Source organism: Grampus griseus (assembly GCF_964374135.1).
Source record: "Grampus griseus genome assembly, chromosome: 3".
NCBI lineage: Eukaryota > Metazoa > Chordata > Mammalia > Artiodactyla > Delphinidae > Grampus > Grampus griseus.
This window is the reverse complement of record NC_139019.1, coordinates 167,129,032-167,152,037: the sequence shown is the minus strand read 5'-3', so window position 1 is coordinate 167,152,037 and position 23,006 is coordinate 167,129,032. Positions and strand designations below refer to the sequence as shown.

Genomic DNA, 23,006 nt, shown 5'->3' with positions numbered 1-23,006 from the left:
GACCCTCTCATGTCCTGTGCCTCGGCCTAGAATAGTCTCCCCACCTCCTCACCTGGCCAAAGCCCGTCTGTCCTCGAGCACCTTATGTGACCAGCCCTGCTCCCCCAAGGCCACCTCCCATGGCCCCTGACCTTCTGTATGGCTGTCAGCACACAGGCAGTGGCCACACCGAGTTCCCTCCTAGGCCCAGCGCAGCCCCAGGCTCAGGGCCCGGAGCGCCCCAAGGTCCGGCCTCGTGTAGATACAGATGGGCACATCCTGGGTGCAGTACCTGTGTAGGGGGTGCACAGAGTCAGAGGGGGTGACCGACACCCTGCGAGGCCGTGGCCCGGGTCTCTGCACCCTGCTCTGATGCCCACGGCAGGGCCGCGGGTGACTTGGTTCCCCTCCATCTCCTTCCACAGTCGAGGACATCCAGAGCCTGATCTGCAGGCGGCTGGGCAGCACCAACGGCCAGGTGGATGACGGGGGTGGCTCCTTGTCCCCAGCTCGGAGGGTGGAGGCCTCCGGGGGCTACGACAGCGCCGGCAGCCCCGGCAAGAGTGAGTGGCGCCGCCTCCTCTCGGGGCTGGGGCTTCTCGGGACCCCAGGAGGTCGGCGGGTGCGGGAGGATGTGCAGTTTCTTAAAACGTTCCCTTCACAAAGCATTCTTGGCAAAGCCCAGGTGTTTGCTGTTCAGCATCTCTGCTGCTGATTCCCCTCAACCTTCTGTAAACTCTCCGGGGTCAGGGTTCTGGAACTTTCCAGGGGTGGTGAGTCACATTCTGACAGCAGCACCCAGGCCAGTTCCTGCTGCTGGTCTCTGAGCCCCAGATGCCGCCCTTTCTGCCCAGGTCGGAAGGCAGCAGCCCGGCCACGATTCCTACCCAGGCTGGGGGCGGGGTGGGGAACAGGGCATGCAGACCCCTCGGGACCCGCGGCATCTCATGCGCCTGGCTTGGGGTTTCAGATGGCAGTTCTCAGAAGAACGTCTGCAGCAGCAACCCCAGCCTCCGAGACTGGCAGGGCGCCGCGGGCAGCCCGGACTCGAGGCCCGGCGACACCCCGGGGGCCTCCGAGGAAGCACCGCAGGCGGTACGCTGCCTCCTTGGGATGTTCCCGAGCTCCATACAGAGTCGGCCCCAGTGCTTTTAATTATCGTCAGTGAGGGGGAACAGCCTGTGCTTGGCTTGTCTGGTTTTTCCGTCTCAGGGCAAATAGTGAGCAGCGTCGTCCCGGTTGACGGTGACTAATAGTTAATGTGCAGATTGACATGTGGCCAGGTGACCCTCCTGGTTCCTCCTGCAGGCCCCGGCAAGGGCGGGGTGGGAGGCAGGAGAGGGGCGGGCTCAGGGCGGCGGCCTCAGCAACAGGTGAGAGCCACCGTCTGGGGACCACGAGCTTTCAGTCTGCACAGGTGTCCTGCCCCGCCCCCCCCGCCCCCCCCCCCCGGCCGGGTACCGAGGTCACTGGCTGTTCCGTCCTTTGACTCAGAAGGCCCACCCTTGCCAAGCGCTGGGGTCAGAGTTGGAGGCTGGCTGCCTCTGGCCACCTCTGAGGTCTGAGGCCTGGGCTCTTCTGACAACCACCCCCTGCCAGCCCACCCCCCGCAGCCAGGCTAAGAGCCTCCCACACGGCGGGCCCAGCCCGCCCGCCCGCCCGCCCGCCACCCTCGCACCTCCCGGAGGCCACCCTGCGCCCACCCTGCGCCCTCAGTTTCCAGACACCAAGGCTGGCACACGTCAGACGAGCAGGCGGGGGCCTGTCCCATGCTAAGGGGATGCCTTAGCTATAATACGCGTGTCCCGCTCGAGTTGGATTGGCCCTTAGAAGCTCTCTGAGCTGTGATGCCGTGTTTCCACAGGCGGAGGCACCAGGTGCTGAGCCCAGCCCCCGGCTGCCCGCCCTCCTGGAGCCGGAGGTAAGCGCGGGCTTGTGCGTCCCCCCAGGGCCGGCACGCACGCCCGGCGGGGCTTCCTGCAGAGCGCCAACGTCCCTCTCCTTTTCTCAGCAGCTCGTCCGGCGGATCCAGACACTGTCCCAGCTGCTCCTCAGCCTCCAGGTACGTGGCTTTTGGGGAGCGTGGCAGGCTGCACGTGCCCTTCTCCGGCTTGAGGCTGTGGTCTGGGGGAAGGCCGGGCTCTTCCTGAAGCCGGCCGCTCACCGGCCCTCCCCTCCCCCAGGCGGTCATCGCCCAGCAGGACAGCTACGTGGAGACGCAGAGGGCGGCCCTCCAGGAGCGGGAGAAGCAGTTCCGGCTGCAGTCGACGCGCGGGAACCTGCTGCTGGAGCAGGAGCGGCAGCGCAACTTCGAGAAGCAGCGGGAGGAGCTGGCGGGCGTGCAGAAGCTGCAGGGCCAGCTGCGGCTGGAGCAGCAGCGCTGGGAGCGCGAGCGGGAGCGCGAGCGCCAGGAGCTGGGCCTGGCCTCGGCGCGGCTGCAGCAGCGCGAGAGCGAGGCGCTGCGGCTGCAGGAGCAGCTGAGCCAGGAGCGCGAAGAGCTGGAGCGCCAGCGCCAGGCCTACCAGCACGACCTGGAGCGGCTGCGCGAAGCCCAGCGCGCCGTGGAGCGGGAGCGCGAGCGGCTGGAACTGCTGCGCAGAGTGAAGAAGCAGAACACGGTGTCCGGGGCGGCCGGGGCGCTGCCGCCCGAGGTGCTTGCGGAGGTGAGCGCCGGGGGTGCGCCCTGGGCCCGCGCGGGCGCGGGCGTGTCTGTGAGTTGTGAGTGCATGAGCACATGCGTGGGTGTGTATGTATTTTGGGGGCAGGCGGTAAATGGTAGCTCCGTCGGACCAGCGTCAGTCTCTACCCAGACCTGACCCTCCCAGCTAAGAAGCTTCCGTTAAGCCACCCCTCACCCGGGAGTTGGGCGGGCAGGCAGGCCAGGTCCAACCATCTCCAAAAACCCCGCCCCACCCGGGAGCCGGCAGAGTGCGGGACGAGGCTGGCCCGCAGCGCCATGCAAATCTGCGGGGCGTGGCTCCTTGTCGGGACACGGAAGGGCTGCCCGAAGGAACCAGCATTGGTGTCTTCTGGCGCTCTTTCAGGCCCAGCCCCCCAGCCACACTCCCAGCTTCAACGGGGAAGGGCTGGAAGGGTCCGCGGCCCTGACTAAAGCGCCACGGCCCCGGGTGAGCTCGCTGCTCTCTGGTGCCGGGCCTGAGTACGCAGAGCGCCCCGAGGTGAGCCGCAGGGACAGCACCCCGGCTGAGGGTCGGCCAGCCAAGAGCGACGTGCCCATCCAGCTGCTCAGCGCCACTAACCAGATCCAGAGGCAGGCGGCCGTGCAGCAGCAGATCCCCACCAAGCTGGCCGCCTCCACCAAGGGCGGCAAGGACAAGGGCGGCAAGAGCCGGGGCTCCCACCGTTCGGAGAGCTCAGGTGAGTCGGGGCCTCCTGGCAGCCCCCTCCCTACCTTGCCCAGGGCCTGCCTGGCCCCTCGCCTTCGGAGGGGGCATCGGGAGGAAACCCCAAGGCACAACTGGTGAGGCAGCTGAGGCTGCTCCCTCCCCCCCAACACGTGGAGGTCTTTCATCTCAAAGAGCAAAAAAATGGAAACATCAAACCTCAGCTCTGTTCCCGCCTTGGCCCTCAAACTGGGATCAGGGACAAGGGACCGCGCTGGTGATTCAGAAACGAGCCTTGGAAACCTTTGCGCAGTTAGTCGCCCCGGGCGGGAAGTCGGGCAGGAAGTTGCACAGTGATCAATGCTACCGCTGCCCCACCGAGCCCCGCCCTGCGCTGGTCCAGGTGCTGCCAGCTCTGCTGGCGTCCTTGCTCCACCGACGGCGTGCTCAGCCCTTGCACCAGAGCACCCTGCAGCCAGCTGGCCCTGGTAGGGAAGGCCCAGGGGGAGAGTCCCTGGGACGTTCCTGGGGAGCAGGTCCTGTGTCCCAGGACCACTGGGCAGCAGGGTCACAGGGCCTCTCGTCCAAAGGTTGAATGACTCCAGGGCCTTCTGTGGTTGGGCAGGGGTGTCTGCCCTGGATTTTGTCACTGAATTTGGGGCCTAACGTCTGAGTGGGGTCTATTCCTGGGAACGGGCGCTGGGGAAAGTGTGGGCGAGAAGTGGGATGAGGCCCTGGCCCAGGTCCGCAGAGCGCTCCTGTGCCTGGAGCGAGGCCGAGCACCCCAGCTGGCACCTTCCTCCCGCTTCCAGCCTCATTTGACCTGAAGCAGCCACTGCTTCTCAACAAGTTCATGGGCAAAGAGGAGAACGCCTCTCGAGGCCGCCGCTCGCTGAGTCCCGTCCCGCGCAGCTCCACACCGCCCCCAGGTGAGCCGGCCTGCACCCCACCCCCACCCCCTGGCACCCTCAGTGCCTGGCAGCTCCTGACACCCACAGCCCCCTCTCTCTTCCAGACTCCTGCCTCCCAGCCCCATGCCCGGTCCCGGCTGATGTCCCCAACGAGTACTTCACCCTCAAGGCCTGGGGGGCATCCTTCCCACCCGTGGCCCTGTTCTCCACACCACTCGACAAGGAAGAAGCCAGCAAGGAAGATGTCATCTTCTTCTAGGGGGCGTGGCTCAGGGTGCAGACCCCTTCCTGCGCTCTCTGGGGACGCGCCCCGCGGCCCTCTCCCCTTCCCAAGTAGACCTCTGCCAACCACCACCAGGCCGGGGCAGCGTTGGCCTGCCATCTTGAGGTTCTGTAGGATTAGCAGTGGTGCCTGGGCAACTTTGTAAACTTATTTTTTCTAATACAAAAAGGAGAGTTTTTAACGGAAGGTTGAACCAAAGCTAACCCATGGAGCTGTCATCGTAGCACCCCAGTTGGGTAGAGGAGAGACCAACTCCAGGCTGTGTTTGCAAGGTAGTGACCAACTGTGGTGGTTCCACCTAGAGCATGACAACAGGCCAGACCCTGGCCTGAGGAGATGCTGGCCCAGGCTGGGCTCCATGGCCACCAGGAGACCCTGGAACGAGTCATTATGGCACCAGAAGGGGCCCAGTGGTGTTGGCTCTGTCCACAGAATCAGGCAGAATTGACTTCCAGGAGTGGGTTCATGGTGAACCTCCAGGCCAAGACATGAGCCCAGCCAGGGGTGGCACACAGCTCTCCCGGGACAGGGCCACAGGGCTGGGCAGCCAGAGAGGTTGGCTGATGGCTTGCCTGGCGGGTCCTACAGGTGCAGAAACTCGTCCTGAAAGGGGCTGACCTGGAAGGGGCTGACCGTAGCTCACTTTAACGTGGTGGAGGTTTTTAAAACCTGCTCTTGTCAGACTCGGTGCTTTCCCAAGGCGCCTCACCAAGGCAGCGTGGTTCTGCGGGCCTCTCGAACACCAGGCGCCCAGGAAGCCAAGTCCAGAGCTTCAGCCAGGGCTGGCACGCACCCGAGGGTCCCAGCCCCGGGTGGAGGGTCCTCCATCCCCATGAGATGGGCCAGTTGTTCCAGGGCTGCTGGGGGGGAGCCCCTAGGGCTGGTGTCCCGAGCCGACGGGCAGATGCTGGGACAAAGGGCAGTGGGGTGGAACGCTGGAGGGACCCATGTGGCCTGGGTGGTGACTGTTGCCAGCAAGTGCACAGACGGCCGCCTCGCGGGCACCTCAAGTCCAGTGAGCTGTCGCAGCTTATTGTCAGCAAACACCCAGGAGGAGGGAGAAGGCCGCCGGTCCAGCCTCGAGGCGAGGCTGTAGGTGTCGGGGATGGCATCGCACGTCCACGAACAGTCCCAGGGTGGTACCTGGGTCAGACCCACATTCCAGCTTTGGCCAAGTGCAGGCTTGGGTGCCAGGCGGGAGGGCGGGGCATTCCAGCCTTTTCCTGCACCCCAGGCTCCCCAGTGGAACCCACAGCCCGAAGCATTGGCGGGAAGACTGAGTCCTGACGGAACAGGAGCCCGGGCACCCGGGGCGAGGTGACACAGCCAGCAGTGACAAGGAACTGACAGTGGTTCCGGACCTCTCCAGAGCTGTTTCCTGCCCCCACCTCGCCCTTGCCCGAGGGCCTGCGGCACCAGCGAGCAGCAAGGAGCAGCAGCCTCCCCGCCCCAGGACACGTGCCACGTCTGTAATCAGTGTTTGTGTTTTGTACTGAGACGCATCAGAGCACTTTAGAAAAGTTGACTTTTAAGTTCCTGTCCTGTTGTGAAGAGGACATTGCTGGGCCGCGAGCGCCACCCACAGATCCGCTGTGACGCTGTGACCCTCCCAGAGGATTCCTCGGGCGATCAGCAGCTCGAGCCCGCGTGGATCTCAGCAGAGGAGATTTCCGGGTGGTACCAGCAGCTGGGCAGCACCGTGGGCACATCTCACCAGGACCCCGAGGTCACTCCCCGGTAGGGTCCAGTCTTATTTGTAAAGTTAGGGGTCGAGCAGATGTTCCTATTTCTGTGGGATCTGTGCACGTTAATCGTGACCATGACCTTAGTTCACCCGACAATTATTTTTACAATGATGGCAGCATTTCCTCACTGTGATATATGTCGGAACCGCCCTAGAACTTAAGACCTGATTCTAGCAATAAACGTGTCTGAGATGAGCTGACCGGAGTGGCGGTTCTTTGGAGCTTTGTTTTAGGATCACCTGCCCAAAGGCTGGTGCTGCAGCGTGCTCTCGGGGCGGGGCGGCGGGGAGGAGAGGAGCCTCGGACCCTCTGCTGCACTAGGAGGCCTGAACACCAGGCCCAGGGCCTGCCTGTGATGCCCTGTGCCTCCCATGTGGGCCCAGGACACCACAGCAGTGCTCTCTGCCGCTGTCACCTCTCCTGCCGGGTGCACTGCTCCCCCTGCCCCGAGGCTGGGGTGGGGAATGTAGGGAGGTGGAGACACCTCCCAGGCAAGTGACAGCACCTTCCCCCCGCTGGGCACCAGCTCAAACCAGTGGTTGGATGGACTGCACAGAGAGAGCCCAGGCCAGGTAGCCTGCTCTGTTCCCGGTGAGGAAGCCCCAGACAGACAGTGATTCCATCTGGACAAAGTTGGAGGCAGTGCCAGTGCCAAGGTGGCTACAGTGGCCCCAGGGGGAGCGCTGACGAAGCCAGGGTGCGGAGAATGCCGCCAGGTCCTCCGGCCCTGGCCGGTCCCCTCCCACTTAGGCCGCCCCTGTGGTCCTGGGGCGTCAGCCTCCTCGACAAGGCGGGGCCCCTCAGCCTCCCTGCTCCCTGACGGAACACGCGCTCCCCGAGTCCCGCGCCAGGGCCGGTCCCCTGGAATTGTCTTGCTTCACCCCAACCTGCAGCTGAGCTGCCAGCCCAGGGAAGGGCACGGGGCAGGGTGTGGCCACACGACAGTTGGAGCCGGCTCCTGGTCACCAGCCCACCCAGCTATGCCTGAGGCCGTCAGCTGCGTCCCCGCCCCGCTGCCCAGGCTGCCCAGGCCCGAGGGGGATGCCAGCCTCCTGGGGCACCTGTGACCTGCCGTGTTACACGTCCAGGTGTTCACGTGGTCCCCTGACAAACACGCTGCCTTCCAGGTGTTAACTCACCGAGTCTCCCGACAGGTAGGCAGGTGCCGCTCTGACCCCCACCCTAATGTCGCTGGTGCCTCTGGGTGCTGGGAAGGCAGAGCGTGCCCCCCCTTTACCAGAGGGAAGAGGGACCCCCTCCCTCCTCCTCCTCCCTCCCCTAGCCCAGAGGGAGCCCCCCCGTTGGATGGGGCCTGGTGGGGTCCCTGCAGCCACCCCAGCTTTTCCTGGCCACGTACCTTCTTTGTAAAAGAACAAAATGTGGTTGAAAGCACGTGAGGCTTTAGGGACTGTAAACGCCGCCGGTGCGTTGGGTCTCCCCGGTGCTTCTGAGTTGTGAGGGAGAGCGCCATTCCCTCCGCTTTCCCGCCAGGACTCGGATGTGGAGGGTCACAGGCAAGAGCCGGGGCAGATGTGGGCCACCCACCACCCGCCGAGGCCACCCGAGGCCACATGTGTGTGGCCTCTCAAACGTCAGACTGGAAAACAAGCTCGTCCTGTCCTGCCTGCCGTGCTCTCCACGAGCTGGGAGACAGGCGCCTCGGGCGTCTCCAGAGATGCTCGGAGCCCACGAAATGCTCAGACCAGCCCTGAACGGACAACGGCAGCTCTGGGTCCAAGCGGTGGCTGTGAGATGCTTCGGCCATGACAGGCACCCCGTGATGCCCAGGAGCACGAGACCCGGGCACAGCCTGGTGGAGGCGGCATCCACGCCCGGGGTGCCCGAGCCCGCGGGGAGGGAGGACCGCCCTCCATGGCTGAGGGCCGCTCAGGGTCGGCGGGCCGCGCTTGGCAGCGTCGGAGGGGACCACCGGCCAAGGATGCTGCAAAGGCGGGCGGGGAAGTGTGGTTTCCCACTGCGGCTCCAGCCTGCAGGAGGCTGAACCCAGGCCCACAGGGGCACCTGCACACCCTCCCTAAAATAAGGCCCAGGGGCACCCCCGCCCGCCCGGGAGAGAGGGCGTGTGAGTGAGCAGACAGGAGGGACCGGGGCGTTAGGAATAAGCTCTCACATCTGGCCTCGCAGCAGCACCACCGCCTTTAATTGATTCTCATTTCACTTTCTTCAGGCCCACCTGGCGCTCGCCATCCCAACCCAGCTCCCCTGCTCGCCTTTTGGGTACAGGACTCCGGCCTGCGGGTGCCTGTTCCACTGCACCGAGTCTCGGGGTCTACCCACTCCGCCCACACACACCCGCCCCTCTGGGGGCTCGTGCCCCAGGCTGCTCTGCGCATCCTCTGGCCGCGCCTCCCCACACCTGGCCTTGATCTGCTCAATTAAAGACCTGGCCCCTCCCCGGCGATCGCTGCTCCGTGGGAAGGGCCGCCGTCAGGGTTCCGGCTCCCCGGTCCGTCAGGGGCGGCGTAGGCCTGGCCGCCGGCCCCGACTGCCTGGTACATGCTGAGGAGCGAGGAGATGGTGCCCAGGAGGCCCACCAGCCACGGGGGGAAGCGGCCGGCCCACAGGATGCCCGGGGGCAGCCAGTGCACCGCGTTGGCCAGGTCAGCCAGGTTGCTCAGCAGGGTCAGCGCCTCCGACCGGATCTGGGCCTCCATGTCCCTCCGCTTGCCCTGGGGCAGCCGGCTGTGGGAGCAGAGTTGGGGGGTGCTCAGGGAAGGCCCGGGCGCCCCCCGCCCACCCACAAGGGCAGGGCAAGGAGTGCTGGGGAGGGAAGAGGACTGGCAGGGCTGCGTCCAGGTCACACTCGCCAGAGGTTGCCCACGGCGGGAGCGAGAGTCTCAGGTCCACACCTCCGTCCTCCTGAGCCCGTGGAGCTGGGCAGGGGTGTGGGCAGCTTCTGGGCTTGTGCTGGGAGTGGCCCTACCCCGTGTTCTCTCCCAGGATGAGATAGTGACTGACCTTGGTCCTCAGCAAACGGACTCCATCTCCCATCATCCTCCCTGATGGGGGCACGGCCGTGAAGGCTCAGCCCTGGAGTCCTGGCTCTGCCACTTCCTGCCTAGGGGGCCTGCAGCTAGCCTCAGTTTCCCCATCTGTAAAAGTGCTACATCCACCCGGAGGCAGCAGCGAGGCCCCTCGATGTGGCACACATCATGCCCCCCCCAACAACGGGGCCTGCACAGGGCGGGGCTCATCGCTGGTGACTCTGAGCACCTCCCTGGCTTGGGGAGACCCTTTGGGGTACCCGGACTGCAGGAAGAAGTCGGCCTGTCTCCTGGGCAAAGCCCTGGACGTCGTACCTGGTGAGGGCTGCCAGGGGGCTCCTCAGCCTCTGTCTCAGCTTCAGGACCATCCACAGGGACCTGCAACACCACAGAGGACGGGGTTGGAGAAGCTGGGTGGGGTGCGCAGGGGCCTGAGGGGAGGCCCCGCCTGCCACTGTGGCCACAGGTTCCCTGTAAAGTTTGCCAGCCTCGCCAGTGGATGGCTCCATCTGTCCTGCGCCCTTCTGGCGCGCCAGAGCAGCCGTGCCTCGGAAGCTCCTGGGGACTCATCCCTAAGGCAGGCCCCCCCACCTATTGGGCTGCAGGTTTGGGAGTGTCCGGTGCTTCTGACCTGGCCAGTCAGGCTCCAGCCCGGCCTCTGTGAACCACTGGCCCCAGGACCACAGCTCAAAAGAACATTGTGCCATGTGCAGGGTTGATGGCCCAGCTGGGAAGCCACCCCTCTGTGGATGAGGACACCGAGGCTGGCCCACAGCCGGCCTGGGGAAGCTGTTCCCCTCCCTGCGCCTCGGCTGGCTCACCAGGGAAATGGGGTCCAGATGGGCGCCAGGCCTGCCCCCCCCCACACACACACACCCTGGACACTGGCCAGACCTGTCTGAGGTGAAACTAGATGACCTTTTGGGCCCCGAGGGCTGGTGTCTGCAGACTGAGGAAGCGGCCATCAGATGGGCATCCTCTAGAGCTCCCTGGGGACTCGGGGGCCCTGGTGGTGTCCAACCAGGCTGCTCTGCACAGCCCTTGCACCCTGCAGCCCGGGCTGTGGGGCGTGCAGGGACGTGAATGTGCCGAGTGCCACCAGTTGGAAAGCTGGCCTCAGCCAGGCTTCCTGACTCAGAGGTCCGTCCAGGGCGGTCACATCTTCCCAGCCACTGTGCACCCATCCAGTTGACACGTTCCCTGAGGGGATGGGACAGAGGGCAGCGCCTTCAGTGAGGTCAGTGGCTCTGCGTCAGAGCCACCGGGGGACTCAGGCAAAATGATGCTCCTGGGCCCCCAGACCTGAAGAATCAGAACCTCTGGGAGCCTGGGCCAGGCACCTACATTTCAACAACCTCCCACATGACTCTCCGGCACCCTGGGGTCTTAGGAACCCCCGGTCATCATGAGCACCCACGAAATGCTTCCCAAGCCCCACACCCTTGCTCACATCGCATACAGAGAAATGAGGGGAAAACTAGAAGCTCTAAAAATGCATGGACTAACAGGCAGAGCATATTCATCCTAAAAATGGGATGTTTAGGGCAGTGAAAATATTCTGTATGATACGTCACTGGTGGATACAACTCACAGAACGGGCAACACAGGGCGTGAACCCTGATGTAAACCATGGACGTGGGGTGATTACGCTGTGCCAGCGTCGGTTCATCGATTGTAACAAACGCCGTGCTCTGGTGCCGTGTGGATGGTAGGGGACGCTGTGTGTGTGTGTAGGGGGTACGTACATGGGAACTCTCTACTTCCGGCTCCGTTCTGCTGTGAACCTAAAACTGCCCCCAAGAAAAAGTCTATTTAAAAAAATTAAGGGAACCAAGGCTGCCCCTTCAGTCTCTTGGGGCCGGAGGTCACAAGGCAGCCTGAGGAGACGCTGCAGCCTCAGAGCAGCCATAGCCCAGCCCAGGCTGCCCAATCACGCGAGGAAGGCCAATGCCCAGAGGGACGGGCCAGCTCCACGACAGCCAGGCTGCCCAATCACACGAGGAAGGCCAATGCCCAGAGGGACGGGCCAGCTCCACGACAGCCATTGTGGCTGCGAGGGGAGCTTACATCAAAAAGCTTCCCTGGTGGCGCAGTGGTTAAGAATCCACCTGCCAATGCAGGGGGCACGGGTTCGAGCCCTGGTCCGGGAAGATCCCACAGGCCCCGAGGCAACTAAGACCGTGCGCCACAACTGCTGAGCCTGCGCTCCAGAGCCCGCGAGCCACAACTACTGAAGCCCACACGCCTAGAGCCCGAGCTCCGCAACAAGAGAAGCCACCGCAATGAGAAGCCCGTGCACCGCAACGAAGAGTAGCCCCTGCTCGCCGCAACTAGAGAAAGCCCGCGCACAACAAAGACCTAACACAGCCAAATAAATAAATAAAATTGTAAAAAATCAAAAAACAAAATACAGATGGAGGACGGGGCCACAAGCCGAGGAATGCAGGCAGCCTCTAGAAGCTGGAAAAGGCCAGGAAACAGGTTCCCCTCTGGAGCCTCCAGAAAGGAACTCAGCCCTGCCCACACCTTGATTTTAGCCCAGTGAGACCCATTTTGGACTTCCGACCTCCAGAACTGTTAAGATGATCAATTTGTGTTGCTTGAAGCCGCCGAGTTTGTGGAAATCTGTTTCAGCGGCAATAGGGGACGGAGACAGTGAGGTGGTGAGGAGGAAAAGCAGAGGAGGCAAAGACCCCCGCGCCTCCAGCCTGTCTTCCCGTCAGCCTGGGGATCTCGGGTGTTCCCTTCCAGCCCCCTGGCGGGCGGCCCCGCTGCTTACCTAGCAATCCCCAGGAGCAGGGAGAGGCCCCAGAGGGCTGTGCTCAGTGTTAACCACGGCGCAGACTCCACGTGGAGGATTTTGGCGTCGGCAGCCCAGGCGATGTGCTCACAGGGGTAGTAGAGCTGGTCAGCCAGGTTGCCCAGGACAGACACGCAGCGGACAAAGATGGCCTCCTCCTGCAGGACCGGGAGAGATGCGGGGGATGGACCTAGGATCAGACCTACCCACTGCCCATGTTAGGCGCCCAGGCCATGCCAGGTGGCAGTCACAGGGCAATGTCCAGGCCTGGCAGGCTGGCCTGTAGCTGGCACTGCAGGAGAACAAAGGCCTGATTTCTCAGCAGTGTGGTCAACATTGCCCAGCGGAGTGGCGGGTCTGAACTCAGCCGCTCAGTGGAATCCCCCAAGGAGTTTCAAAAACGCCACACCCAGCCCCCAGCCCCAGGGATTCTGCCTCACCAAGGCTGGGGTGGGCCCCAGCACCAGGAAATTTTTTTAAGTCCCCGGGTGATTCCCATGTAGGACAACTTGGGACACCCTGCATCAGAGCCTTCCTAGCTCCTGTGCGTGGGTGTCTGGTACAGGACCCTGCGAGGGGAGCAGGGGAGGCAGCCCCACAGGGAGCCCTGAGCAGGCAGATCAGGGTGGCCGGGTGGGCTGCCACACACCCGGTGCCAACTTCCAGCAGGCACTACACTGCAAGGCTTGGGTCAGCTCCCCCAAAGCAGAAAGGGGTCACCACCCCTGCAAACAGGCAAACTGAGGCTCTTAGAGGAAGCTGCCAGCTGCCCCATCTCATACAGGGATGGGCCTCAGGCTGTTGAGTTGCAAATCCCATGCCCTCCAACCCTGAGTCCTGAACCCCTGCTTGCCCAGCGAGGCAGGGCCAGTTGAGGCTGCCGGAGCCTCTACCCTGGGCTCCGCCCCTCAGGGTCCGGCCCCCTCAAGGCCTCCAAGCTGGCCGGGTCGCCAGCCAAGTCCTTCACTTCTCTACCTTTAACCTCGTCATCCTCACTGCCTGCCATACCCTCTGCCTCTTCTCTGTCGTCCCAGGAACCCCGCCCTCCCAACCAAGGCCCCACCAATGCTCGCTGCCCGCCTCCTTCCTACTGGCCAGCTGTGATCCTGCCTCCCTCTGGGTTCTGAATCCCACTCCAGCTCCGCCATCCTGTCTGGGGCCTTCTGGGGTGTTCTGGCACACTTCACCCCTCCGTGAGGACGGGGCCTCCCACCCCGACCCCAACGTGCTCATTCCGCTGGTGTTTCCTGAGAAGCAGCAAGGTCCGGGCCCTACGCTGGGGAGGAGATTCTCACCGGGGCGGGAGGTGGGAGCAGGGGTGGGGACCAACAAAAGAGGTTCTTGTTCTGGCCAAGGGACCTAGGAGATGCAGGGAGCCCCCCACCCCTTGCCTGGGGACTCAGGGGAGTCCTCACAGAGGAGATGGGGGGGATGCACAGGAAGCTGAAGAGATGGGTGTCAAAGCAGGAGGAAAGTCCAGGGAAACACTTGAGATTGGGGATGATCAGGCCACGGGCACTGGGGCAGAATGGGGGAGCATCTGAGTAAGTGAGTCAGAGAGGAGACCCTTGGAGAGCAGGGGCAGGGCAGCCCAGGAAGGGGGCATGACTCAGCCAGGCTGGCCCAGGGCAGCTTCTCAGCCCATCCCCTGGGGGGCACAAGATCGTACCACCACCCAGATGAGGAACACTGCTCTAGATCCACTGGTGAAATGATGCGGTTCTGTTGTAGTAACGGCAAGACGTAACTAATCTACGTGTCCAACAGGGGATCAGTTCAGTAAATCACCATCTGGCTATACATGTGTACTACGTGGCCATAAAGAAGGAAGAAGCTTCTTTTGTTTTTTGTTTTTGTTTTTGGCTGCACCACGTGGCTTGCTAGGATCTCAGTTCCCCGACCAGGGATGGAACCTGGGCCCTCGGCAGTGAAAGCATGGAGTCCTAACCTCTGGACTGCCAGGGAATTCCTGGAAGGAGCTTCTTTTGGATTGATATGGAATGACCTCCAAGTTGTACTGTTACGTGAAAAAAGCAAGTGGCAGAAGAGTGTAAATGGCATGCAACTATTTATGTAAGCAATGTGTATTTGCCTGTGCAGGTGCAGGAGACCTGATAAAGGAAACACAAGAAGCTGACAACAGTGGCTGCCTCTGAGGAGGAAAATTGGCGGCCAGAGGGTCAGGAAGGAGAGAGACTTTTTAATTACGTAGTCTTTAGGGATGTGCAAACGTATGAGCTAATTTTTTTAATTAAAATTGAAATGAGAACATCGGATTGTCTCCAAAAGTAGTAAAATTGGGGACTTCCCTGGTGGTCCAGTGGTCAAGACTCCACACTTCCAATGCAGGGGGCGCAGGTTCCATCCCTGGTCAGGGAGCTAAGATCCCACATGCTGTGCAGTGTGGCCAAAAAAAAAAAAAAAAAAGTAAAATTGAAAAAAGTAGTAAACTGCCCACATGATTGCCTTTATAAAGACCAGTCCATAAGACGCTGACTTCCCGGGGTCCACACCTCCTCCCTTCAGCCCAATGCGCCCTGTTACCTCTGCCCCCAGGCCGTACTGCTTGGTGTAGACAAACATGGCCACGTCATCAAAGAGTCGCAGGACGGTCCTGCAGTGGCTGAGTTGGGAGGACAGTGCCAGCAGGCGTGTCCCCACTTCTGACCTGGCAGGACATTGTTCCACCAGGACCCCGCCCACCAGCTGGCAGCAGTACCCCAGCGTTCGCATCTGTGGGAAACCAGAAGCAGTCAGCATGGCCCTGGGGCAGGACTGAGCTGGATCACCCCTGACCTGGCCGTGGACCCCATAAGATCAAGTGGGAGGACGAGTCTCCATCAACAAACTTCCAGTAAAAGCCAAAAGTTGAAAAGGATACTTGTAGGTGGGATAAATGGAGACACATGACATCATTGTCCAAAAGGCACTGGGAAACTAAGAGTATTGGCTCATGTCACTGAATGGCACAGTCTTTGGAGACATATGTGATGGGGACAAGAAAAAGAAACCCCCATTTCCCACCTCCTGGATCCTCCTTTTCCCAGCATGTAGGAGGGCTAGGTGGAAATGTATTGAATATATTTGCATCTACCTGGCTGCACGAAATTCTGTGGCTGGGCTGTGGATTGGGAAGGTGACCAGGCCTCAACCCAGTGGACAAAAGGATCATTTGTTTTTATTACTTTACTGAGAAGGAACCCAGTGGTGATTTGGGAATCAGTGGGTGATTTGGGGCATGGCGAACTGGGTCTGCATCACCACCCTTATATCTTTGTATCATCTGCTTTTCAGAAGATACTTTTTCCTGTTGTTTTATATATTAATTTTACTTGTCATTCCTTTTCAGCACCTTTGTAATGGCAAAAACGCTGCAATTTAAATGTCCAGCTTGGGGGCGTTTGTTAGAACCTGAACACCCGATCATACGGGATTTGGTTGGAACCTGAATGCCCAGCTACTGGTACATTCCCTAGTACAACCTGAATGCCTACCTGTAAGAGACTGATTGGGACAAGCTCAGAGTCTGACCTCAGGGGCCTGGAAGGAACAATCTACCCAACCAGAGGGGATGTGGTGAGATCCTACACATCCAGCCATAGGGAAAGCCCTGCAAAATCTTAAATTCCCGTGTGAGATTGTTTGGGACAACTCAGGGACCAACTACAGTGGCCTAGTCCGATCCTACATGTCCAGCCAGAGGGGGCCCTGCAACATCCTAAATCCTCATACGATATTGTTTGCGACCCAACGACCAGGTACAGTGATCCGGCCGGATCCCAATGCGCAGACGTGAGGATTTAGTTGGTACTGTAACTGTTCAGTCACGATGGAGTGGCCGGAACAACCTACATGTCCACTACTCGGGGACAGGGCCTCTGCCCTGGGGGATCGTGAGTGACCCCGCTCCCTCTCTGGCCTCAGTGTCCGGGTCTCGGGGCTTTGGCCCGACTCCGAGACCTCTGGTCGCGCTCCACCCCAGCCTCACCAGGCGGTCGCGGCCCCTATAGGACTCCAGCGCCGACGCCAGACCGCTCAGGGCCACCATGGCGATCCGCCGTGACGTCACCTCGACGTCAGCGCGCCGCGCCAGGGGGCGGGCCCGGCACCAGGCTGCGCGCTCCCGGGAACGGTCTGCGCAGGCGCGGCTGCGACTGTTTGTGGGGCACTTGACCGTTTGTCTGCTGCTGGGAGGGACAGAGTTTGCAGCCTTGGGGCCGCCACGTGTGCGCTCCCCAGGGCCTGTGCACCCAGGTGGATCCTCGGAGTTAGCTACCCGTGTTTTCAAAGGTAACCAACTGCCCCCACACACAAAAATATTCCAAGCAAAACACCAACCTGTTTGCCGTGGTCCAAGAAGGGAGTTCTCTAATTTTTCTGCGTCACCCTTTCTGTATTGTCTTCTTGTCTGTAGGGAGCATGGATGGCTGTTGTCATATCATGTAAGGCATTTTTAGAAAGTCAAGGAAACTTGGGGGAATTCCCTGGCGGTCCAGTGGTTAGGACGCTGTGCTTCCACTGCAGGGGGCGCAGGTTCAGTCCCTGGGACTAAGATCATGCATGCATGAATGCATAAATAAATAAACTCTTCCCCTTTAAAAAAAAAAAAAGTCAAGGAAACGCATAGAACCGTTCTAGAAGAATAGACGAGAATCTGATAACTGGAATTGCACCAGAGAGGATAACTGGGCGGCTGGTATTGACAAATAAAAACGCACACCGTGAGAGCTGTGAGTTTCGGGGGTTTTTTGTTTGCTTTTTGTTATTTATTTATTTATTTATTTTTGGCTGTGTTGTGTCTTCGTTTCTGCGCGAGGGCTTTCTCTAGTCGCGGCGAGTGGGGGCCACTCTTCATCGCGGTGCGCAGGCCTCTCATTCTCGCGGCCTCTCTTGTTGGGGAGCACAGGCTCCAGACGCGCAGGCTCAGTAGTTGTGGCTCACGGGCCTAGCTGCTCCGCGGCATGTGGGATCTTCCCAGACCAGGGCTCGAACCCGTGTCCCCTGCACTGGCAGGCAGATTCTCAACCACTACACCACCAGGGAAGCCCGAGTTTCCGTTTTATTGAGGGATTTACTGAGGACTGTAGCCCTAGACACAGCCTCAGACAGCTCTGAGGAAAAGGTGGGGGGAAGGTCAGTATATGTGTGATTTTGGAGAAGGGTATGTGTAATCACACATCTCAGGAGAAGGTAGCTTCTGGTCACAAGGAACAAATACTGCAGTTAATGATTTTAGTGCTTTTCTTAGTTTGGAAAGATGCAAGAATCCAGGCTCATAAAAAATTTGTCCTGAAAATATCTATCTGAAGTCCTGCCAGTTTTTCCCCGAGCAGAAAGAGCCTCATTCCTGATCTTCGGCCCTGAACTCCTGTCAGGGTTTGATGAAGGTCAGTGACTGCAGTTGCCAATGACTCAGTCCTTGTAGAGCCAGACAGTGAGCAACATTCTTTGGTTGTCACTGGGAAGAGATTAAAATGTTCACCTTTGCACTGTTTTGTAGCTTTTGAATTTTGTGCAGTCTCTATGGACTAGCCGGTCAAAAAAATCAAAGACATTTTCTCAAAAAGTTAGCATAGCCTGTTTCCTTTTTTTGTTTTGTTTTGTTAAATTGAGGTGAAATTCACATAACAAAAAGTTCACCATTTTAAGATATACAATTCAGTGACTTCCCTGGTGGCATTGTGGTTAAGACTCTGCACTCCCGGGCCTTCCCTGGTGGTGCAGTGGTTAAGAATCCGCCTGCCAATGCAGGGGACACGGGTTCGATCCCTGGTCCGGGAAGATCCCACATGCTGCAGAGCAACTAAACCCGTGTGCCACAACTACTGAGCCTGCGCTTTAGAGCCCGCAAGCCGCAACTACTGAAGCCCGCTCGCCTAGAGCCCGCGCTCCGCAACAAGAGAAGCCACCACAATGAGAAGCCTGCGCACCACAACAAAGAGCAGCCCCGGCTCTCAGCAACTAGAGAAAACCCGCGTGCAGCAGCAAAGACCCAATGCAGCCAAAAATTAAATAAATGAATAAATAAATTTATTAAAAAATTTTTAAAAAAGACTCCGCACTCCCAATGCAGGTGGTCCAGTTTCAATCCCTGGTCAGGGAACTAAATCCCACATGTGTGCTGCAACTAAGAGTTCACATGCCACAACTAAGGAGCCTGCAAGCCGCAACTAAGGAGCCCGCCTGCTGCAACTAAGACCCGAAGCCACCAAATAAAAATAAATAAATAAATATTTTTTAAAAAGATGTACAATTCAGTGGCATTTAGTACACTCACGTGTTGTACAGACATCCCTCCTTTAGAGTTTTAAAATGTTTTCATCACCCTCAAAGGAAACTTTGTCACTCTTTCGAGCAGTCACTCTATTCCTCCTCTCCCTAACCCCTAGCAACCACCATCTGCTTTCTGTGTCTATGGACTTACCTGTTCTGGATATTTCATATAAATAGAATCATACCATATGTGAACATTTGTGTCTGGCTTCTTTCACTGACCCTGTTTTCGAGGTTCATCCACGTTGTGCATGTCTCAGTACTTCATTCCTTTTGTGGCTGAATAATATTCCATGCTCTGGCTCCGTCACATTTTGTTTATCTGCTCATCGGTTGATGGACACTTGGGTTGTCTCTACCTTTTGACTCTTGTGAATAGTGCTGCTATGAACGTGGTGTACGTGTACTCGTTCTAGTCCCTGCTTTCAACTCCTTTGGGCATATACCTAGGAGCAGAATTGCCGGATTATACGGTAACAATGTCTGACTTTTTGAGAAGCCACCAGACTGTTTTCTACAGTGGCTGCACCATTTTACATTCCCACCAGCAATGCAGAAGGGTTCCAGTTTCTCCACATTCATGCCAACACTTGGACTATTAATTTTAATAATACATTTTAACCCAGCATATCCAAAAATATTGCCATGCCAGCATGGGCTCAGTCCGGACTAACGTACGTACGCTTTACCACCTACTCCCCCCACCTCCATCCTCTTCTCATAGTACATCAGCTTTCTTCTTCCTCTTCCCAGTCAGCTGAGGAAATGCCTCTGCATACTTTCCTCCTTTGAAAGATTGCGTCTGCTCTCCTATTTTTCCTGAGCCTAAAATAATCAATAGAGGTCAGGGAAAGATAAGCTGGCTTACCAGTAAGGAGACACACATGGCACGTCTCCTACTAGCTGGGAAGTGGTATCTCACCGTGGTTTTGTTTTGCATGTCCCTAATCACTAACGATCTTGACTGATCTCCTTTAAAAACACAAAAATTTCCTCTTGATTTCGACTCCTATCACTCTCCCAGCCTCATTCACTCCTATCCAACCACATTGCCCTCCTCCTGTTCCCTGAAGTTGCGGCCCATACCTGACTCGGGACCTCTGCATGTGCTGTTCGCTCTGCCTGGAAAGCTCTCCCTCCAGATACCCACATGGCTCCTTCCCTCACCTCCTCCTCATGTTTATTCAAATGCCATCCTCTCACGGGACCTCCCCTGCACACCCTCCTGGGCACTTCCTGCCCACATTTCTTGCTGGCTTATTTTTCTTCTTAGTTGGTAACACTACCTAACATAACTGTCTATGTTGCTGCTTAACCTAGTCCTCTAGTTATTTGCCTGGTTGTCTAGTTATTTGTCTCTCCTCAACAGAATGTGAACTCCACCAGGGCAGGGCTTTGGATCTGTCTTGGTCACAGCTAGATCCCCACAGCGTGGCACAAAATAGCTTCTCAATAAGCAGTGTTGCCTGTGGGGCTCAGCGCCCTGTCAAAAGCTCACTGTTTCTGCTCCATCCGCACTGTCCTGGGAGATCCTATCCACTCCCACGATTTCCCTAGCCGCCTCTTTGCTGGTCTCTCCTCCCATCTCTCTCCAATCCTGCCCTGTCTACTGCTCCCACCTGCCCCCTGGACAGTTCCCCTGCAAGTCCTACAAGCCCCCTCACACTCAGCTACTCCCAGACTGACATCAGACTGACAGCAGCGGCATCTTGCTCTTCTGTACTCCCATCTCGAGGCTCCCCTGCCCATCACCCAGGCACAGCCCTGGATATCACTCTCACCTTTTTACCTCAGTATGCCCCTCCCATGTCCCAACAGCCACCAAAATATCCCCGGAATCCATCTACTTTTTCCCAGCCCACATCCTCCTCCATAGGCAGCCCCCATTCTCTCTTACCTGGACCCCGAGCCCCAGCCTCCTTCCGAGGGCCTGACTTCCCCAAGACATCCAAGAGACTCTTTAAGCCTCACATTCGAGCACAGCCCTCCTTGCTTAAGACTTGGGTGCGGGTGTCTGTGTGCTCCCCAACCCCCTAACTGGGGACACTGCTCCATCAGCAGAAAAAATCCAGGGACTTCCCTGGCGGTCCAGTGGTTAGGACTCCACGCTTCCACTGCAGGGGGCCCGGGTTCAATCGCTGGTCGAGGAACTAAGATCCCGCAAGTCGCATGGTACAGCCAAAAAAATTAAAACAAAAACTATATACACACACATACAAAAAGCAGAAAACGTCCAAGCCAAGCCCAAGGCCCACAGAGGGAAGGGGGCCCCTTGGGCTGTGGAGCGGCTCCATGAGTGACTGGATCCCTTCTCTTGAGCCTGTACTGTCCCCACGGACCTTGTAAAAACACAAGGCATTTCTCTGATGCCTGCTGTGCACCAGGCTCCGTTCTAGGCACCAAGGAGACAGCGGTGAGTCTTGTGGGCAGGGCCCCGCCCTCCCAGTGTCTGCCACCATCGGGTTAGGGCTGAGCTTGACCTTTGGGAAAGAGACAGGAACCGGCCTGGCATTCACAGCCGGCCTTGTGGTTGCTAGGGCCTGGCCTGGCGATCACAGCATTTCACAGAACGCCCACATTGGACAAGGCCACTCTGTGACCGTGGTTGAACAAGACAAAACAAGCCCACTCCCTCATGGTGTCTGAACACAGACAAAACATGAACATTGTCCAACTCACAACAGCAACGACATTTCCTGGCTAATCTAAATGACTTCTGTGTCTTTGCCAGTCGCTGCTTTAATCTTACTTCATTCCTTAGACTTTGTGATCCAAATTATTGTTTCTCTGTAAGGGTGTTACCTCTCCCCCTTGCTTCCTGACAGCATCCAGGATCTACAAACTCCTGGGTCCTCCTTTTCCCAGCAGGCAGGGAAAATGTATATTTGCATCAACCTGGCTGGGCCAAAGCCCTCAGCAGAGCCCTGGGCTAGGGAGCAGGTAATGGGACCTCGACCCAGTGGACAACACAACACTTTGCTTGAATTTAGTGAAAAGGAACCCACTGAGTACATAAGTCCTGGAGCTCAAATTCAAAGTACAGGGACGACAGACCAGAGGACTGTATTATAAACATTAAACCCGCCAAGAGACCAGATGTTAATTGTTGCAGACACTAGAAAGAAGTGATAGTTATGTGACACCATAGAGATGTTGGCTAAGGCTACAGTAGCAACCATGTTGCAATAGAAATGTATCAAAAATCGGTATGTTGTATACCTTAAACTCACACAGCGTTATGTCAACTATATGGAAAGGAAAGAAGAAAGAAAGAGAGAGGGAGAGAGGAAGGAAGGAAAGGAGGGAGGGAGGAAGGAAGGGAGGGAGGGAGGGAGGAAAGAAGGGAGAGGAGAGGGAGGGTGGGAGGGAGGGAGGGAGGGAGGAAGGGAAGATCCCATTCAGTAGGTGATTTAGGGCACCATGAACTGGGACAGGTTCACCACCCTTACATTTTTATTTCATCTGTTTGTTAGTTGTTTTTTTTTTTTAAGAAATTGCTTTCTCCTTTAAAAAATTTTTTTGTATTGTGGTACAATATACATAAAACTGACCACTTTAAACATCTTTAATTGCTTAGTGGCGTTAAGTACATTCACACTGTCGTGCAGCCATCCCCACCGTCCATCTCCAGAACGCTCTCATCTCCCCAAACTGAACCTCTGTCCCCATTAAGCATCAACTTCCCATCTCCCCGCCCCCCTTCCCTGTCCTGATGTTTTTATATATTATTTTTATTTGTCGGAACATCTCAAAAAAAGGAAGTCAAATTTCCAACCGGTAAAAGAATCCAACACAGAGCAAAGCCCCGCTTACCGAAACCTCCCAGGAAGCACCTAAGACGAGCCCAAGTCTGATAGGTCCATAGAGTACGCCCTCCCCGCTGCAACAGGTAACAAGCCCTATGTGTTCAAATACCTGTGTGTTCCTGGTGGTCTTGGGGCTGGAGGTGGAGAGCACAGATGTCTCTAAGGCTACATTGCAGGTATATGAGCCCTGGAGTGGCATTAAGCGGTACAGTGACTCAGACGGTTCGGCCTATCCTGTGCAGAAGAGTGTTAGATAGCAGACAGGGAGGAAAACCTGGGGAAATGGGGATAATGGACATCAGCGGCCTCTGACATCAAATCCTCCACGCTGAAGTGGTTGCCGCGTTAAAACCTTTGATATGTGTTTTCTAAAGAAATTGACATGAGCAAATAGCTGTGGGCTGAAGTGATCCAGGAGGGCCTCCCACAAGAGAAGAGGCTAAGCCAGGGGTGCTGGTGGCATCCAAGGGTCTGGTCTCTAAGGTGCAGAGAGGAGAGTGAGGGAAACACCTCAGCTCTGAGCAAAGGCCAGAAAGTCGCAGTCGGCTAAGTGGGGTGCTGGGAGCCCGGAGCTAAAAGCCCAGAGAAATGAGTAGAAGGTGTGTAAACCTCAAACAGCTTGAGGACAGAAAGAATAGTCAGGACCTGGGACAACTGCAGAGGGCAGGAAAACCAGTGAGGCGGTGTGTGGCAGAGATGGGACAGTGGCCAGGGTTGGGCAGAGAGACGGAAGTGGGTTCCCAGACATGAAGGAGCGGAGAGCCATGGCCTCGACAACTGACTGCGAGTGAGGAGAGTGGGTTCTGGCAGCAAACTGTCAAGTGCAGTGGTTAATTCTACAGCTCTTCCCGTTTCTCTGC

At 58.1% G+C, this 23,006-nt stretch overlaps 2 protein-coding genes across 3 annotated transcripts in view; one reads left to right on the top strand and one right to left on the bottom strand.

Annotated features, from left to right (window-relative positions):
• The window catches only part of ARHGEF18 (Rho/Rac guanine nucleotide exchange factor 18), a gene marked incomplete at its 5' end in the record, with an annotated part of 95,750 nt that extends 89,288 nt beyond the window's left edge, over positions 1–6,462 (top strand). Inside the window, 8 exons of one of the 2 annotated variants that reach the window (XM_082651753.1) lie at positions 405–542; positions 950–1,074; positions 1,844–1,900; positions 1,991–2,041; positions 2,163–2,642; positions 3,024–3,357; positions 4,136–4,252; positions 4,339–6,462. In XM_082651753.1, the coding sequence (XP_082507879.1) occupies positions 405–542; positions 950–1,074; positions 1,844–1,900; positions 1,991–2,041; positions 2,163–2,642; positions 3,024–3,357; positions 4,136–4,252; positions 4,339–4,493 (1,457 nt within the window). In that variant the 3' untranslated portion in view covers positions 4,494–6,462. The remainder of the gene's footprint in view (positions 1–404; positions 543–949; positions 1,075–1,843; positions 1,901–1,990; positions 2,042–2,162; positions 2,643–3,023; positions 3,358–4,135; positions 4,253–4,338) is intronic. The other variant, XM_082651754.1, reaches the window with a different exon arrangement.
• Positions 6,463–8,403: 1,941 nt separating this feature from the next.
• On the bottom strand, positions 8,404–16,136 carry PEX11G (peroxisomal biogenesis factor 11 gamma). The gene is made up of 5 exons (XM_082651069.1): positions 16,056–16,136; positions 14,612–14,800; positions 12,047–12,225; positions 9,583–9,645; positions 8,404–8,965 (listed from the first exon to the last, which is right to left on the bottom strand). The coding sequence occupies exons 1-5, from the start codon at positions 16,113–16,115 to the stop codon at positions 8,659–8,661; spliced, it is 798 nt and encodes a 265-aa protein (XP_082507195.1). The 5' UTR covers positions 16,116–16,136; the 3' UTR covers positions 8,404–8,658.
• Between the last annotated feature and the right edge of the window lie 6,870 nt (positions 16,137–23,006).

What these genes read in the sequence shown, in the direction of transcription:
- PEX11G (XM_082651069.1), bottom strand. Translation starts at nt 16,115, where the DNA reads ATGGTGGCCCTGAGCGGTCTGGCGTCGGCGCTGGAGTCCTATAGGGGC. An exon ending in ATAGGGGCCGCGACCGCCTG is followed by an intron (nt 14,801 to 16,055) that starts GTGAGGCTGGGG and finishes GGTTTCCCACAG; the next exon opens with ATGCGAACGCTGGGGTACTG. An exon ending in CCCCTGGCAGCCCTCACCAG is followed by an intron (nt 8,966 to 9,582) that starts GTACGACGTCCA and finishes CTGCTCCCACAG; the next exon opens with CCGGCTGCCCCAGGGCAAGC.